Source organism: Galeopterus variegatus, unplaced genomic scaffold, assembly GCF_000696425.1.
Source record: "Galeopterus variegatus unplaced genomic scaffold, G_variegatus-3.0.2 Scaffold1586, whole genome shotgun sequence".
Classification (NCBI taxonomy): Eukaryota; Metazoa; Chordata; class Mammalia; order Dermoptera; family Cynocephalidae; genus Galeopterus; species Galeopterus variegatus.
Window position 1 is genome coordinate 261,059 of NW_007727697.1, and position 18,139 is coordinate 279,197.

The 18,139-nt window shown below is 42.2% G+C and overlaps 1 protein-coding gene across 1 annotated transcript in view; it reads left to right on the forward strand.

The window, feature by feature from the left end:
- The window catches only part of PLEK (pleckstrin), a 32,254-nt gene extending 20,341 nt beyond the window's left edge, over nucleotides 1–11,913 (forward strand). The window contains exons 5-9 of the mRNA XM_008577832.1: nucleotides 665–849; nucleotides 2,603–2,707; nucleotides 7,301–7,384; nucleotides 8,263–8,332; nucleotides 10,000–11,913. Of these exons, the coding sequence (XP_008576054.1) occupies nucleotides 665–849; nucleotides 2,603–2,707; nucleotides 7,301–7,384; nucleotides 8,263–8,332; nucleotides 10,000–10,136 (581 nt within the window). The 3' untranslated portion in view covers nucleotides 10,137–11,913. The remainder of the gene's footprint in view (nucleotides 1–664; nucleotides 850–2,602; nucleotides 2,708–7,300; nucleotides 7,385–8,262; nucleotides 8,333–9,999) is intronic.
- Nucleotides 11,914–18,139: the final 6,226 nt, after the last annotated feature.

Here is an 18,139-nt window from a genome sequence, read left to right on the forward strand (position 1 = left end):
CCCAGCCACCCTGTGCCTCCCTCCTCCTCTTGTCTCCTTTTGCCTTCTTTTCGCCGACTCCTCCCCTGCCTCATGGGGCTGCATCATGCCTGCATGCATCTGTTCATGCTGCTTCTCCTCTCGGCCCCTGCCTACAGGCTTGGCAAACACCTACTCATTTTTTAAGCCTCAGCCCAGTGTCACTTCCTCTGTGACTTTCCCTGACAGTGCCTAGCTGCCCCCTTCCCCCACCCCCTCCACTCCTTCCACACCTTCAGATTTGACCCAATAGTTCCACAGTATTGACTTACAGCAGAGCACTTGTTACGATGCTTACTTATCACCCATCTCCCCCTTTTAGGTACCCTGAGGGACTCTCCCCAATACCCATTAGAGTACCTAACATTTAGTAGATGCTTAATAAATGTTTGTTTATTAATGGAATATATTATATGATGCATGCATTACTTCTTAAGCAGCATGTAGATGTTTTTAAAAATCCTTTACCTCGTTCTTTTTGTTTCCAGATATCTATCCCACTGATTTTGTTTTTTTCCTTCTTCCAATAGCAGGGAAGATGAGACAGGTCAGACACTTAGGTGCTCTGGAGCCAGTTCAGGGGTGATTGTCAGTGGCTTGGTCTTTGGTAAGGAGAGTTAACCTTCCCTCTGGTGGTCCTATCCAGGAAACTGTGTCATCGATTGGCTGGTATCCAACCAGTCTGTTCGGAATCGCCAGGAAGGCCTCGTGATTGCCTCCTCACTGCTCAACGAGGGCTACCTGCAGCCTGCTGGAGACCTGTCCAAGAGTGCAGTGGATGGAACTGCTGAAAACCCTTTTCTGGACAACCCCGACGCCTTCTATTACTTTGTAAGTGAGGAAAGCTACCCATCAATTTTTCCTGTAATGGGGGCTGCCCTGGGCAGGTTCTATGTTGATTTTAGTTCATAGATACATATGCAGAAGAAACAGCCCAGCCCTAAAGAGAGCTGTTGGGTGTGGAAGGGGATGAGGGAAGGTAGTCAGCCAGAAAACAAGGAAATACCTGAAGCTCCCAGGCCCTTCTGGACCTTCTATTACACCAGCATTTTCCAGACTTGACAGCTACCCCCTCCACAAAGCCTGCCCCTTGCTCAAGAAAATTCATTTAAAAGAAACTGTTTACTTGAATAATTTTCTTTAAATTGACTTTTTAAACTTTACTGTATCATATCTGTTCTCATTCTAAGCAATAATTTATTTATAAAAAATTTATTAGGCCCTAGTACATGGCAAGCACTCTTCTAGACAAGGAGATACAGAAGTGGGGGGCAGGATGACAGGCAAAAATCCAGCCTTCATGGTGCTTCTTTTCCAAAGGGGATCCGTAAAATCACAGGTGTGATATGCTAGTTGTATTTTTCCAAATGTACATTAAAATGCATGACTTGATACAAAATATGTTCACAAGATGGTTCCTACAACCATCTTGTGTATCTGCCATGGTATGCTTACCAGAGATTGGGAAACTCTGTATTACACAATATGGACCTAATCTTGGACCTCATGAGAAATCCAGCAATGGTGGATTTCTAGGGGGATTTTGGTGGTTTTGTTTTAATTTTGGATCAGAGTACAGAAGTTAGGAAGCTACTTAAGAGAACCATTCTTCTTACAAAAATGAAGTGAATGTCCCTGACAGAGTTTCATTTCACTTTTGGGGAAGTTCCACTGTCAGATTTCTTTTTTTTTTTCAAATCATAGATGTGTTTATAGCCATTTAAATGTAGGATTCTAAAAATACCCATCACAGTGGCGGCTCTTCCTCAGCGTGATTCATTGCCTGCTTATAGCTGACCAAGTCCCAAGTCCCTTCTGACCTCAGGGGACGAGACTGGACACTTGCTCTCAATTTTCTCAAAGTAATAGAAGGGGCTTGGTGGCAAAGGTGGAGATGGAGATAGTATTGGGTGGTGTCTTCTAAATTAGCCCACCCTGCTTTCAAGGATGTGGCTGTGAGTTTCCAAGAGAAGAAAGGCTTTTAAGGTAGAAATGTGTACGGTGAGCAAGATGGAGCTAGACTTGGAATACAGCTTGGGAAACTCTAGAAAATGAAAGGATATTGACAAGATTACCCTTGAGTGGAGACAAGAAAAGAAAGGCCTCTAGAAGCAAGAAAAAGGAGGAGGGTAAAGTGGCTAACAAAGGACAACCTTTAAAGTTCAGACTGGGGAAAAAGAAAAGAAAAGAGAAAGTTCAGACTGGGATATGCACAATAGCAGAAGAAAAAGGAGGAGCCAACCCTAGTGGCTGGACGGGAGGGAGAGATGGAGATAGTATGTTTAACAATATGCCTAGGTCCGGTAAAGTCAACTTGCTGTTTGACTTCCAACAGCCAGACAGTGGGTCGGCCTCTAGAAGCAAGAAAAAGGAGGAGGGTAAAGTGGCTAACCAAGGACAACCTTTAAAGTTCAGACTGGGGAAAAAGAAAAGAAAAGAGAAAGTTCAGTCTGGGATATGCACAATAGCAGAAGAAAAAGGAGGAGCCGACCCTAGTGGCTGGACGGGAGGGAGAGATGGAGATAGTATGTTTAGCAATATGCCTAGGTCCGGTAAAGTCAACTTGCTGTTTGACTTCCAACAGCCAGACAGTGGGTTCTTCTGTGAAGAGAATTCCAGTGATGATGACATAATTCTGAAAGAAGAGTTCAGAGGGGTCATTATCAAGCAGGGATGTTTGCTGAAGCAGGTGAGTGCCCACCACTATTCCTTTCTAGCCTTTCCCCCTTACCAGGTCCTTTGTATTTCCAAATTACCAAATGATGTTTAGTTTGTTTGACTACTAGTCAAGCAGAAAATGAAACCCACAGAGTGAAAGATAAACAAATGGCTAAGTCAATGGTCAGAGTGGCATTAGAGCAGGAGGACTGAGGCAGAAGATGCCCCTAGAAATAGCAAAATGCCTCTTTTATCATTATCATAGAAAACAATAATGTTTCGTGAAAAATATTGCCCTTTTCATCAGCCGGAGGAAATAAATTGTCTAAAGGATACAGCTGAATGTTTCATGGTAAAAGTGCTTCCATTTCACTTTCAAAGTAACTAGGAAAACAGGAATAGGCCACAGCCAAAAGGGGAATATCATATACCATTGAGAGCAAGGATGTGCCATTGCAGACTGTGGGTAGAGCATGGTGAGACCAAAACCAGGGCATGCCTGAGGCCAATTCCACAGGAACAGCAGGCAAACATCTACTCCAGTCTAAGGGCATAGTCCTGGTGGGATGTCCAGGTGTCCGAGGTAGGGGCCACCATCAGTCTGGGAGGCAAGGGCTGGGATAAGCTGAAGAGCTCTAGTCAGTTAACAGGTACCAAGGCATGTGATGCCAAGAGGTAAGAAAATACAAGGGCTGGGAATGAGTGAGGAAGCCAGGGCCAGCACATGGTGGAGCAAGATGTAGCAGGAAGACATGGGAATATTCAGGGTGGAAGAAGTTGATACTAGCACATGGTGCCATAGAGGCCAAGGCTGCTTTGCAAGGCCAAGGTCTTGCCTTCCTGGCTGTACTGGGAGCTGTCTTACTAGCATTGCTCAGTGTACAATGGAGAGGACCACCTGCCGTAAGGAGATTTCATGCACTGTTGATAGGTCCCAGGGTACTGAGAGATTTGACTTACTTCATAATAGGAACCTTAACTTCCATCTTAGTGATTAATGTGATGAGCAAGGAGGGAAGAACCAAAGCAGAGCACGTGTACTTACAAAGATGGACTTTGGGCTAGTTGAGATGAGGTTCATATATGAATTTTGGGTTTCACTGGGGGAAGTGAGTCATTAGTATGGAAAACTTACCTTAATATCAGGTTTTAAGAAAACAGCATCTAAAGAAATATACAAGGATGATTTAGAAAGAATTCATGGACTAGTCCAATCTCTTTCTGTGGAAGTGTGATCAGCTGACTAGATAAAAGGAAAGGCATGGGGCAGGGCCAGCCTATCTAGGGAAGGCTCTGGCAGTCGCCCCTGGGCAGAATTTGCCCACTGCTGGCTTCATCACTGGTTCTGCCAAACGTCCCAGCTTTGATTACAGCTGCTGGAAGGTGGCTGTTAAGATAAGAGTAAGTGGAGAGGAAATTTCATTATTGCTTTGTTTTGTTGATTACATCTATAATTCTATATTTTTATCAGCCATTTCTTGAATTAGTTGATTGGACAAGCCCTAATGTAGAGTGGAGCTCTTAGAAAGCTGAGCATGAAGGTTAATAAGGGGTAGATAAAGTCTGGATTAGACGGGATCCATGTCTGAGCAAAGAACCCCAGTAGGAGACCATGGATGGTCAAAAATTGCCTGTGGGCGTTAATTGGCTGAGTGTGTTTTGAAGATAATTGGGCCAAGAAGAAAACTGACATGTATTTTGCTTTGCATTCTTTTACAGGATGTTTGATTGGTACCAGAGTTAGTCTTAACTAGCACAGTTAGTACACATTTGAATTTCCCCAGGGAGCTGTTAAAACTGCACCCTCCCCCGCCCCCCCCCACCAGGCCAATTAAATCAGAGTCTCTGGATTTTTACATCTCCCAAGAGATTCTGATGTGCAGCCAAGCCTGAGAACCACCAAGCTAGCCTTTTTCTTAAAAGCTAATTTACCCTATTGTCAAAATACAGCAATTTAAATAGTCACCCTTAGAATGAAAAGGAAGTCATCCTTCCTTTTTATGTGAAGAAAACAGAAATCTGTGTGCATTCGGGAATGTTGTTCTTTGATAATATCCTTTCCTCTAAATTATTTTGGGGGCAGGGAATGAGGAGCAAAAACCTCTCCTATTTGAATTGAAATTCCCTTTAATGTTCCTAATCTCTTAGCTTAGTGGTTCATATTAGAATCACCCAAATTTTTAAAAAATTCTTCTTTAAGTACTACAAAGAGTAAAGTACCCTTGTGTCCACTGCTAGAAGTCCGCCAGAGTTAACTTGCATAGAAAGCTTATCATGAAATAAAAACACCTGTGCTCCACACCACAAAGATGGGAAGTAGCTGTGTCCACCTGAAGGACATTCGCCCACCTTATTCTCCCCCTTCTCTCATCCCAGGGGAAATAATCCTACTGGGCAAATGTGGCAGGTTTGAGGATGAATGACCTTGGATTATATTCAATATAATCCCTTTTTATGTAATTCCTTCTATTATGACAATGACTAAATTATCTACTTGTTTAGTTGTCAACCACATATAGATTCTTTGAGGGGGAGGGACAATATGTTATATATGCTTTTCTTGTATCTGCTGCAGTTCAGCATCCTTCTTGGTCTACAATAGTCAATAAACACCTGTAGAGTGAATATAATCAAATATAAGTAGATGACTTTGACAGTTCAGCAACAGTTCTTGGAAACCCCAGACATGTTTGCATTCCTTAAGATCTCAGAAAATGCTCATGAATTGGAAGATGGCCAGACAACCACTTACTAATGTCAAACTCTTCAACATGCCACACTGGGATGTCAGTGAGGGCTTAAAAGGAATATGGCAGCTGGCCAGAGTTGGCTGATTTCACATGCTCCTGTTAATTTCCTCTTCCACTGACTGAGGGTGACCTGGTGATCACCCAGCAATCACATAAGAAGAGTATGTTCCACTGACTCATGATGATGTAGTGATTACCCAGCAATCACATAAGAGCACGTGACATGTGTCTGTAGGTGAAGAGGAAATGGTATGGGATGGCAACTTTAGTGTCTTATCTTATGGACAGCATTAGGTAAGGCAAAGAGCAAGAATTCATACTTTTAGAAGTTTTTGCTCTTCAAAAGCCATTCTGGACTTGACATAGCAGGTAGAAATATTTTCTCTCCTCATATATAACATAGAGTTCCTGGCTGTGTCCTTCAAGCAGGTAAAAAGTTCCTTGCAAATGAGCTCCTTGACCAAATGTTTAGCCAAAAAAGCTTATGCCCATTCCTGAAAGCTCCCTTTAAACCCCCCTGGCCTGGCTTTGTGAAGGAGGCACTGTTTGCCAAAACCACAGGTTTCATTGCTTTCTATACAAGTGCATTGAAAAATGTTGAGAAATTCGTGTATGTGCCTATAAATACATGGTGCTTTAGAAATTACAAATAATGTTCATTGTATTGGCAAGGTAGAAACTATATATCTTCTAAACTAACAATTTTTTTGGCTTCTCTAGTTATTTAAGTCATTTGAACTTTCTGTGGGAAATCATGCAACCAGGTTTACCATGACACTTTAAAACCTGCTATAAGCTAATTGAAATAACTGGGTAATTCATGGCAATTACAAATTACAAGCAGATGAAGCAGCTTCCATAGGCCAGGCACTGTTCAGGGCACTGGGGAGCAAAAATAAGCAGGATGCAAATCCTGCCCTAAAACTCACAGTCCAGATGATGTCACTGTTTAATTCTAATGGGGAAGGCCAAGTCCTATTCTTTTCTCATCATGGCTGTTACCACCATATTCCTTTCATTTTCTACTGCTGCTACCTAAAGTTAGTTCCTAATAATTTTGTGCCTGAATTGTTGCTATCATCCCCTAATGTCCTCTTTTTTTATCATCATCATGACTTTAATTTAGCCAGCTGGTCCATCCTGTACATTTCAGCCTATTAATCTTCCGAAAATGTGACTGCGATCTTTTCACTTTCTACTCAAAAGCCATCAGCAATAACGCCCATCTTTTATTTTTACTAAGTCTCTCTCTGAACCCTGCATTCTGGCCAGCTGGTCTTATTCATCAACATCTGCATATGCCTCCTGCATTTCCAATTCTGCTTTTATGTTGCCAAAAGTCTTCCCACCTATGTCTTTTTCCCCCACCTAAATCCTGTGCATCCCACATGGATAAATCTACGTCTTTATGAGGATTTCTCTGACATCCAAAGCCCATAATTGTATAACCCTCATTTAATTCCTTTGAAACCTATTATTTATACTAATTATTTGATTTGGGCATTTGCTACTTGATATTTCCACATAGGTCATAAATTCCTTGAAGAGCAGGGCCACTTTTAAACCTCTTTATATCCCTTACATTACCTAACATGGTACGTTGTACATAGTAATGTCTTATGTGATACTAAAGCTGGAAGATAATCTTCAGAATAATTTAATTCACCCATTTATTTTAATAACAGCCAAATTGTTAATTGGCCTTAGTGCTATCTCCCAGACAAAGACCTGAGCCGGGGCCTGCTTCTTCTGGAGTTACTATTTCATCATTTCCTTCTTTTTAAGTTCAGCAAAGTCTGATTACGTAAGTACTGTGTGTACAGAGTGAATCTAGGAACTCATCATTCCTTTCCTTATGTTGATTCTGGATACAGGGGCATAGGAGGAAAAACTGGAAAGTGAGGAAGTTCATTCTGAGAGAAGACCCTGCCTACCTGCACTACTATGACCCTGCTGGGGTGAGATTCTGTGATAGATATTAACATCCAGACAGAAGCTTCCACTGCATTTCTGAGTTGGGCTTCCTGTTGTACACTGTTGATAGTCCCTTTTCCTTCACTCTCCTACTTCTTTTTCTCACATTCTCCTCTATGTTTTTCTTACCCCCTCTCAATGCAAAGATCTGAGACTTAGGCCTTTGAGGCCGGCGTAAGCTCAGGGACAGAAGAAAATATCACTATGTGTGATTTATTTGGTCAACTCAACATAATTTTGTTTGCCCCTATCTGATATTTTCAGGGGAATTCAATCAGTCTGACACTTTACTCTTGGTTTAATATGCAAAAAAGTAATAATTACTCTTCCAGGCCAAACTGGATGAGAGCATTGTTTAAGCCCAGCAATTAGAGATGTTGATTGTTGAGGAGGGTTTTTTCCTCAGTAAAATGAGCTCCCTCCAAAGCATAAAGATATTGGCATCCGGGTTGAGTCCTCTCTGCCTCTGCTTGCAGCACGGGGCTCTTTGATTCTCTCCTGTGAGGGTTATGTCATTATGTCAGGGTCATGGGGCTGAGAGCTCTAGAAACATGCAGCTCTTCTTCAGTAGGATGTGGTGACCTGAGCCTCTCCACCTCCCCTGCCACTTTGCTCCAGAGTTGAAGTCCGGATTGACTTGTGTCCTCTCATGCAGTCTCCCCAGCCCCACTGAAGTGGAGTGTGGAGGATTGGGAAGAACTGTAGGTCTAGAAGGAATTTTCCTTAATCTCCTTCTGCTCCTATTTATTTGGGGGCACTGATCTATACAAGTGTGAGTCTGTGTGGCTTTTGCATCAACAGGATAAGGTATATCCATACACTGAACACTGGAAACATAATGAACAACCCCTCTCTCTTCAAGGGGGAAGATCCCCTGGGAGCCATTCGCTTGAGAGGCTGTGTGGTGACTTCGGTGGAGAGCAACCCAGATGGTAAGAATTAATTTCTGTGTGAGAGAGATGTGTCCACTCAGAGTCCCTTCCTATACTTGGACCCCCTGGTCCAACATCAGTCAACCAACCAATCAATCAGCATAAGCATGAAAGAAAAACCTCTGAGAGACCAAGAGCTATTCTCTCCCCACTGCTGCCCCAGCTCTCCAGGACTTGGGCAGTTGGAGTGGCTTTGTGGATTACTGGAGTAAATGCCTAAGCACTGTTGAGAAAACCCCATCACTTTGGAATGGGCTCAGCTCCTGGGACCTGTAATTCAGCCAGGACCTTCCTTAAAGGAAGTCTTTTACATATCCAGACCAGAAAATCTCCCACAATGAAAGGAGCTTTCGTGCAGTGAGGCAGTGTGGCGAGTGGAAAGAGCATCTGGGTTATGGGTAGGTCAGTGCTAGTCAGTTAGCCATGTGACCTTCGGTGAACCACCTAACTACTCTGGATCTTAGTTCCTCCTCTAAAAATGAGGCAGTTGCACTAGGTGGCCTTAGATCACAAGTATACGATTTGGTGCATGGAATAACCGCGTGGCTATAGATTGTCTTTTCAGGTGCTGGGGATAAATGTTATCACTGGGAGATGTGGTTTTCCCATCCCAAACCCTGGTTTTGTCTTGCCATCTTGGGTTTATGGTGTTATAGAGATTGACAGGAAAACACCACAGCTGCAAAAGCCTAGATTTTTTTACTACCCTGGATCTGCCCACCCCCCTACCCTTTAGGATTATGCTTAGTTTTGGGGTAGGGAGCATGTTGCTTTTTGATTTGAGATGGATGTTTTAAGTCCTATCATGGTGTTGGTCAGTTTATTGCCTTTTGATCTTTCAGTAGAAGCTCTAACTTAGCCCTTGATAAAAAACAGTTCAGTACTTGATAAAAATTGGTGGTAGGTCCAATTTTGTCTTATTATATATGTGTGTGTGTGTACTTATATATAATATATATATATGTTTTAGGGTCAGCCCTTGGTTTCCATTATGAGCAGAGGAAAGATAGTCATTAGAAACTATTAGAGGTTACTCATTAAAAACTACTGATGCGCAAAGGTGAGAAATTTAGTTTGATTATAAACTGTGAAAGAAAATGTTTCTCCTTGGGGCCAGCCCGGTGGCGCACTGCTACAGTGCGCCGCTTGGGAGTGTGGTGGCGCTCCCGCCGAGGGTTCGGATCCCACATACAGACCGGTTCCCGCTCACTGGCTGAGCGAGGTGCAGGTGCAGCACCGAGGGTTGCGATCCCGTTGCTGGACACGAAAAAAGACAAAAAAGGAAAAAAAAAAAAAAAGAAAGAAAATGTTTCTCCTTGAGTGTTTTATTTATCTCTGAGAAATATACTCACACACATATGATTATACTATGTACCTATCCATATGAATACCATGTATATACTTATACAATTACTATATATAATCATATGTTTGTTTGAAAGCCACATATTTAGTTTCCTTAGAACGCAAAAAATATAGAGATTTCTTGACTTGCAGAAGGAGAAGGGACCAAGTGGCCTTTCTGGTTCAATGTTTGTTTGAAAGCCACATATTTAGTTTCCTTAGAACACAAAAAATATAGAGATTTCTTGACTTGCAGAAGGAGAAGGGACCAAGTGGCCTTTCTGGTTCCCGTGTGAGTTACCATTTACTTTCTCTCTCACCAGGCAGGAAGAGTGAGGAAGAGAACCTTTTTGAGATCATCACGGCTGATGAAGTGCATTATTTCTTGCAAGCGGCCAGCCCCAAGGAGCGCACAGAGTGGATCAAAGCCATCCAGGTGGCCTCTCGGACTGGCAAGTGAGGACACACCTGCAGCTCCTCATCCCCTCCTGAGGGAAGCCCACGGATAAGCTCTGTCCTGTCCACTTCTGTCACAAATCAACAGGAAAGGGCCAGGGGTGGGAAGTTTCCATCTCGGGGGGGGTTCTGAGTGTCACTAAGCACATGCCTCGTGAGACTCACCTGCACCATATCCTCACCGCAGCCTCTCTGCCCCTCTCCACGTCTCCCAAGCAGATGTAACAAGCTGTGTGGGCTGGGTGTGCTGCTTAACCTCTCTAGGCCTCAGAGCTTCTTCTGGAAAAGGAAGGAGTTGAACTGAAGTCTTTCCTAGCTTGAAAAAATGCCCTGTGATTCTAATACCCATGGATGTGAGTGTCTCTTGTTGCCCTGCTGGTGTTCTTCCTTGGCTAAGTCTTGACCTTCCGCTGTCATCAAATGTGCCAGAACCTCAGATGACTCTTCCCTTTGAAACTCGCCAATCTGTATTGTGAGCACTAGGCATAAACCTCTTGTTCTCTCACTAGCCATCTTTTGCTTGTTCATGGCCATGCAATCATGTAACAAAGTAAAGACCTCTCTTCCTTCCTCACCGCCCCCAGAAACTTCCTGAGAGCAGCAGTGGCTTTCAGTGTCAAGCTCTCTGTCCCTTTCTACAGCCTGGAAAGCTATGACTTCTGAGAAAAAGACCCAAGAAAGCCAGGAGCAGCTGAGGGTCCTTCCCATGCCCTGCAGCCACCTATAGCAGGCATGTTCTACTCCCCACTGAGGCTGATCTGCGAAAGGTCTCCCTTTATTTCTTTCTGGAGCATTTCTCTACCATTTATTATAATTAGTAGGGGGACCCCCAAGCGTGTGAGGTTCTGTTTCATTTGAGGTTTACAGAAAAGCAGTGGCCAGATGAGACCCTCCATGGGTGAGGGGCTGGGCAGCCGCCCAGCTACTGTGTATCCCCAGCTACCAAGGGTGGAGGGGCTGGACTGCAGGCTGGCTGATTGATGATGGGTGTATATAAAGACAGCACTGACAGGACTCAGATCTACACAGAGCTTCTGGTGGTGGCCACTGACATTGTGCAGTGCCTGCAGTTCTTCAGTTAATGACATTGTGAGTGTGCCTGAGCTCTAAGCACAAGCAGCAGCAGCTCCTGCGTGGGCTCTGGGGGGTGTCATGGCCCTATTAGAAACCAGATTCAAATTGGTGACTTGCTTTCGATTTTTGGCCCTGACCACTAACTAGTGATTCTTCTCCAAAATTGAGAAAGACGGCACCCATAGAATCAGATATGTGTACAATGGGGTATTTCTCAACTCCAAATTTTTAATTTTCAGGCCCCAGTAAGGAAAGGAGAGTAGAAAATTCTTCCTGATTCTATCAACTCCTCTCTTGCCCTCTCTCAACACCCCTGCAACAGTCATCAGGCTGTTCCCACTCCCAGAGTGTTTTATCAATGGCCTGGATGTAAAAAACCTTTTTCTCTGATTATTTAGTTGATTATCTTTATAGAGTATGCACAATAGTTTTTCTGCACTCAGTGTTCAAAATATTTATTGATATAGAGTCAATCTTATGTTTTGAAATAAATATGACTGTGTTTAGTGTCTTTTGGTGTGATAACTCTGTTTTGCCTCTCATTAATGACACTCCTTTTCTACAACTCACTTTCATTTACTGAGGATAACACCATCTCTGTCTCTCAAGTTATCTGAATGACTATGATTTTTTAAAAAACAAAGTTAGTCTATCCTAAGGAATACTAAAAATATAGGGAAAATAAAGATAAGGCTTAAAAAAAGGAAGATGTATGGACAGACTGTATCACTGATTTTTAATTTATAAGACCTTGATTACAATGTCCAAGCAAGCAAAAGAATCTATTAAGAATACAGAAAGCTATTTACATTAAGAGAAAATAGTTTCCTACTAAAAGGCTGCTATGTGTAGTTGAGCAGTATGTGCACTGCTCAAATTCAGGGGCACTGTTCACAATGTAGTCTAGGTGACTATTGCCCCTCAGACTTGCATTACACAGTCACGCATTTGTACACAGTTGTCTGTGATTCAAGGCATCATTAAGCCTTACTAACATGGGCAATTGATTCTTCCTGATGGAATGAAGGTGTCACTTGCAAAAACGGATATTTAGAGGATAGGTATAGAAGTTACATCCAAACCTCTTTGGCCTAGAAATTAAGCTCAGGCCCTATCAGGCATAGTGATAGTCTAAACCACATGGGTCTGAGCCCCAGAGTGACAGATATCCTCAGTGATGTGGATGAAGGAGAGTACAAACTGTCAATTGCATCTGAAGAACATTTGAACCAGAAAGAAAGGGCAATCAGCATTTATCCGGGTTCTGACTTAGAGTGGAGGGAAAACAAATTATAAAATAATCAATTGTGGAGGAACTAAGAAAGTATATATAAAGCAGTAAAATATCTTCTTGTATCAAATGACTGAAAGTAAGTCAGAAAAATAAAGCATTCAATCTGAAAAAAATCTAACACCCTTTGAGGTGGGGAATAGAAAGAGGCATGTAAGGTGGGAATCCTACACATAGGTACAGAACTGATTTAGGGAGGGATGGTAAATTTCTCTTGGTGACACATGCAGACACATACACACATGTAATGGCTAAAATTCTACCTGCAGAGCATGGCTTTCAAAAGCAGAATGAGGAACTTGCTTAGATTAAAATAACACAGTTTCTCAGTGCTCGTCGGTAGACATTAGAGAAAGCTAAACTGAGCATACACATCATTTCCTTTGGACTTTGTGTGAAGCCTGATACAAACACCCCTCATCAACCTCAGGGTAAAAAAGGAATCACAGAAATAATTATATATTACTTCAGAGTTTATTTTGTGTCCTACTCTGAATAAGGAGTTTCAAAACTGTGTAGGTTGTATTAGAAAAAGTTGTAGGGAAAGGGGAAAGGAAAGAAAAAAGAAAGTTATGAGAAACCTAATTGAACTTGTTTAAAAAATAAACTTAGTGTGAAATTATAGTCCTCTGTCATTTTGGCTCAGTTCAGGCAAAGGGAAGATAAAATTTAGACAATACTGTAGGGGAGAAGAGAGAATGGGAGGAGATAGCATTTATAACACCACGTTTGCTACATTAAGTAATTTGAGCTGCAGTGAGTTCCAAGGGGAAATGCACATGGGTTTTATGGGGAGGCAAGTGATACAGTGAGAATTGCAGTGGTCCTGAAGCCTGGGACCTGGGTTCCAATCCCGATCTGTGATTTTGTGCATTTGTGACATCTCTGAGTTTCAGCTTCTTTATCTCTAAAATAAAATAAATAACATTTCTCTCATAGAGTTGTTGTCAGAACTAAATGAAATAGTACCTGTAGGTCACCTGATATGGATGGGCACTAAAGCCCTAGTCTCCATTCTTCTGACCCCTCTGCCACAGAAGTCATTCATGGTAATCTAGTCTTTATAGCAGTGATTTTCAACTTTTAGTCCATGTCAGAATTGCTCATGGAATCTTTTCACTGACCATATGCCTGAACCCCAACTTCAGGGATTCTTATTTCCCGTGTGCAGTGGGGACTATATACTTGCACTGTTGCTTTTTTAAAAAATAGATGGGTAATGTTTATCAACATTAGAGTTTAAAACTAACAATAAACTGCTTGACTCTTCACTGCCTACAGATTGGACACTGATGCAATAGCCAAGCATTTAAGGTCCTTCACAAACTGGCCCTGACCTACCTTTCCAAAAGGATTTCTTTGCCTTCCTTCAGTTTAAAACTAACAATAAACTGCTTGACTCTTTGCTGCCTACAGATTGGACACTGATGCAATAACCAAGCTTTAAGGTCCTTCACAAACTGGCCCTGACCTACCTTTCCAAAAGGATTTCTTTGCCTTCCTTCTACTCCAGCCATACTAGCCTCTTGCTGGTCCTCGAGAAGACGTCACATTTTTGCAACCTTGTCTTATCTAAGCAACTCCATGGCCTAGAACCTTCTCTGCTCCTGGCTTTCTGGTTATTTCATTCTTAATCTTCCTTGAAGGTCCAGCTTAATGCTTTAGCTTCCCGCTCCCTCTTTGTACTTAACCCCACTTCCATGATAGAACCTCTGCCTCTGAATTTCTCTACCATCTATTTGCACCAGGCATTTAGCAATAGTCACATACCATATTGGCTAACATGATTATATTTTCAGTTTTAGGGTTTATGTTCTTTGGTGTCAGAAAACTGTCTATACTTTACAACTTTTTTTATCCTTCCTAACACCTAGTTCAGCGTTCATGCATAGTAGGTGCTCTACAAATAGCTATTGGGATGAAGTACAGGTAATTACTGGTCATAGTAAAGAGGCTTTTTATATACAAACTTGAGCTAGGGAGATCACTGCATCTATAATAACAAACACTTCCTGTCTGCTACCACTGTTCTAAGTACTTTGCAGATAAGAACTTAGTTAATGTTCATAACAAAACTCAGAGATTTGTATCATGTTATTTTCACTTTACAGATGAGGAAATTGTGACACAGAGAGAAGAAGTACTTGTCCAAGGTCACACAGCTAGGAATTGTCAGAGTCAGTGTTCTGGCCCAGTCAGGCTGGCCCCAGAGTTCATGCTCTTAAACCTCATGCTACACTTCCCCTTTATAATAAACTCTGGAGCTTAGTAAATCCTGACGATGAGTGCCAGGAACTTTGCTCCACACCATACAAATTTCTCACTTAATTTGTTTGTACAACAATCAGGTGAGGCCACTTCATCCCCATTTTGCAAATGAAGAAAATGAGGTTAATCAATCTGCCCAAGAGCCCAGTGCGAGTAGTCAAAGGAGATTCAAAGTCAGGCCTGCCAGCCTTCTGAATCCGTGTACTTCAGCCCTCTGCTCTGTGGTGGCTATATTTGGTTCTTACCACCTTTTGGCTATCTGTCTGTTGCCATGGGAACTCATGCTTACTGTGCCTAACACTCGTGTCCTATCAGCTGCAGCGACATTTCCCATTAGGCCACACTTTCCTTCCATGACAGTGGGTTCTAGGCTTTTCTTTGCTTAAAGGGAAACCTCTATGGTCAGACACAGCTATGCAAATAGCTCTGCCCTGCTGATACTGGTTTTGAAGCTTCTGGGCATTTTATTCTCTAACGTTATGCCACAAAACATTTTCCTGAGCTGATTGGCATGCATGTATCTATTTATATACTTATGCACTTGTGTATGTACTTAAAACTTTTAAAATCTAATTCTACTGATGATAAGCACTGGGAGCATGCGCAGGAAAAAATAGCTGTGTGATCAGAAGCTATGTTTTGTCAATAATAAGAAAACAAAGAACAAAATATAAAAAGGAAGGGGGCACTTTATCAGAGAGGTATGGATGTCAAACAAATACACGAAAAGATGCTCAATATCATTAGTCATTAGGGAAATGCAAATTAACACTGTGATGAGATATCACTGTATACATATTAGGATGTCCAAAATTACAAAGACTGACTATTTCAAGTGTTGGCAAGGGTGTGGAGGAATTGAAAGTCTCATATGATCCTGGCAGGAAAGCAAAATGGTACTACCACTTTGGAGAATGGCTTGACAGTTTCTTCAAAAATTAAACATACACCATCTACTCCACTCCTAGGTATATATTCAAGAGAAATGAAAGCATACGTCTGTACAAAACTTACACATGAATGTTCATTGCAGTTTTATTTGTAATAGCTCAAAACAGGAATCAACCCAAATGTCCAACAAAAGGTTAATAGAGAAACATATCGTGTATATTCACACAATGGAACACCACTCAGCAATAAAAAATAAGTGAACTACTGGTATGTGCAACATGGATGAATCTCAAAATAAGTATGCTGAGTGAAAACAGCCAGATAAAAAGAGTACAACCTGTATAATTCTATTGATATAAAATTCTAGAAAATGCAAACTAATCTGTAGTGACAGAAAACACATCAGTGGTTGCCTGGGGATGGGGAGGAAGATAGAGGGAAGTGGGTGGAAGGAATTACAAAGGGAAAAGAGAACTTTTGAGAAGGATGGATTTGTCCATTTATCTCGATTGTGGTAATAGTGTCACTGGTACATACAAGAGTACTTCAAAAAATTCGTGTAAAAGTATGATTAAAAGATAATATGAATCTTTCCATGAACTTTTTGAAGTACCCTAGCACATGTGTCAAAACTTGTCAAATTGTACACTTTAAATATATTCAGTTTACTGTATGTCAGTTACAACTCAATAAAGCTGTGCTTTGCATACAGGAGACTTTGTATTTTGGGTGTGGTAGAAACAAGTGCCCTGTAGCCAGAGTAGCTGCTCATGGCCGTCTTTGCTGATACCCCTGCTCTCAGCACTCTTGAAGAGCTGGCCCAGGGGAAGTCAGCAGGATTTAAAGCACCATCTCTCCTTTCTGGTGAGGTGAGCAGCATCTGAGAGCAAAATTTAGAAACACTAGAACATGTTAGGAATGTGATGTTCAGGCTGAGACTTCTCATTCTTTGAATAGTAAGCAGACATCCCCTAATATTGTCTTTAGCTTGACAACCTTCCTGCCCTCATAAGAACGGAACTGCTGTGAGGCTGCCTGAGATTCTCTTTGCTGACTGAGGATCTAGCTTTGCTGGAGGTGGTCCTGTGGGGCAGCAGCTCTTATTGCACAGGGCAGGAGGAGGAAATGGGAGAATGTTGAAGGGAGTGGGCTGCATCTGAGCAGAGTCGACACCACTGGGAAGTTGTTTTCTTAAACACCCTCCCCCCACCTCCCATCTCACACATTGATCTGCTTTGCTGTAACTTGCCTTTTTATTTTAAAATTGGAATATAGAAGGTTCCTGTTATTTTAGAGTTCGAATCAGTTGGGTTTTGTTTAGTCAAAAGCTTCTTATAATTGGAGAAGTACCCTGCAAATGACAGCTCAGAGGAAATAGATTCTCTGATATGTGCAAATCTGTGAAGCTGAACAAGCTTCCCAAGAAAAGCCAGAATGACACAGGGTGGTGAATTCGCTGGTGAACTCACATTAAAATGAAAGCACCTTTTGCTTTGTGTTCAGACAAGGCACCTGTACAGGACACTAACAGAAGGTCAATCTGCTGGAGTCGAATAATTTCAAATGATTCTGGATTTGTCTACTCTTTCTACAGAAGGGGGTTAATAACTCATAATTATAATCAGCAGACAGGTCAAACAGCAGACCTGCTTCATCAGTTCATAACTAACCTCTCTGAGCCTCGCATCTGTAATATGGAGATATTAACTTACCTCGCATCGTTGGTATGAGGATTAAATGACATAATGTAAGTAAAATGACTGCCACTAGTGTGAATGTTCAGTATATGGTAGTTTAACACATAAAGTTTTAACATATGTTAAACTGAGATTCTTTTTGTCTCATTTGGCTGAAGCTCTCAAAAAGACCAGAACCAAATAGAAGTGATAAGTACTCCCACATCAAAGCAATGTGGGACTTGAAAAAGGGTGGACAAAAGCCTGTTCTGCAACCCTTAGTTCTTCTCCCATCTGGAATATCTAAATGGTTGAACAATGTGGGGAGACCAGGTGGAAATTAGGGAGATCATTTCTTTGGAGAAAGTGATTGCAGTGCAATGGAATTTTCCTTTTCCCTCCATGGGGGTCACGTGAGGGTGCTTCCCTTCACCCCAAGCAGACCACGAGGGGCTTCAACGAGACAATGGTCTTGACCTGTGTGTCTTGTGGAACCTGTGCAGCACAGAGGCTGGTGGCAGATCATTCCTAGAAGCAACCTAAAGGCCAGCAGCTGTGGCTGGAGGTGCCCTGGTGGCAGAGGCAAAGAGAGGTGGCTACACTGGGATTAGTCTGTGCTCCTAGATTGCTAGGACAGAGGACACATGAGTGAGTATTTCACAGTGTGGGCCACAGTTGATAGAAGACCACAGGGGCTTTAAAAATATCCTTCCAAAGAGGACTGCTTGAATAGCAGGGTTATGAGTCCAACAGAGGGGATGATCACCAGATTCTCAGAAGCTGAAGGGGAAAATGTAGGCAGCCAGC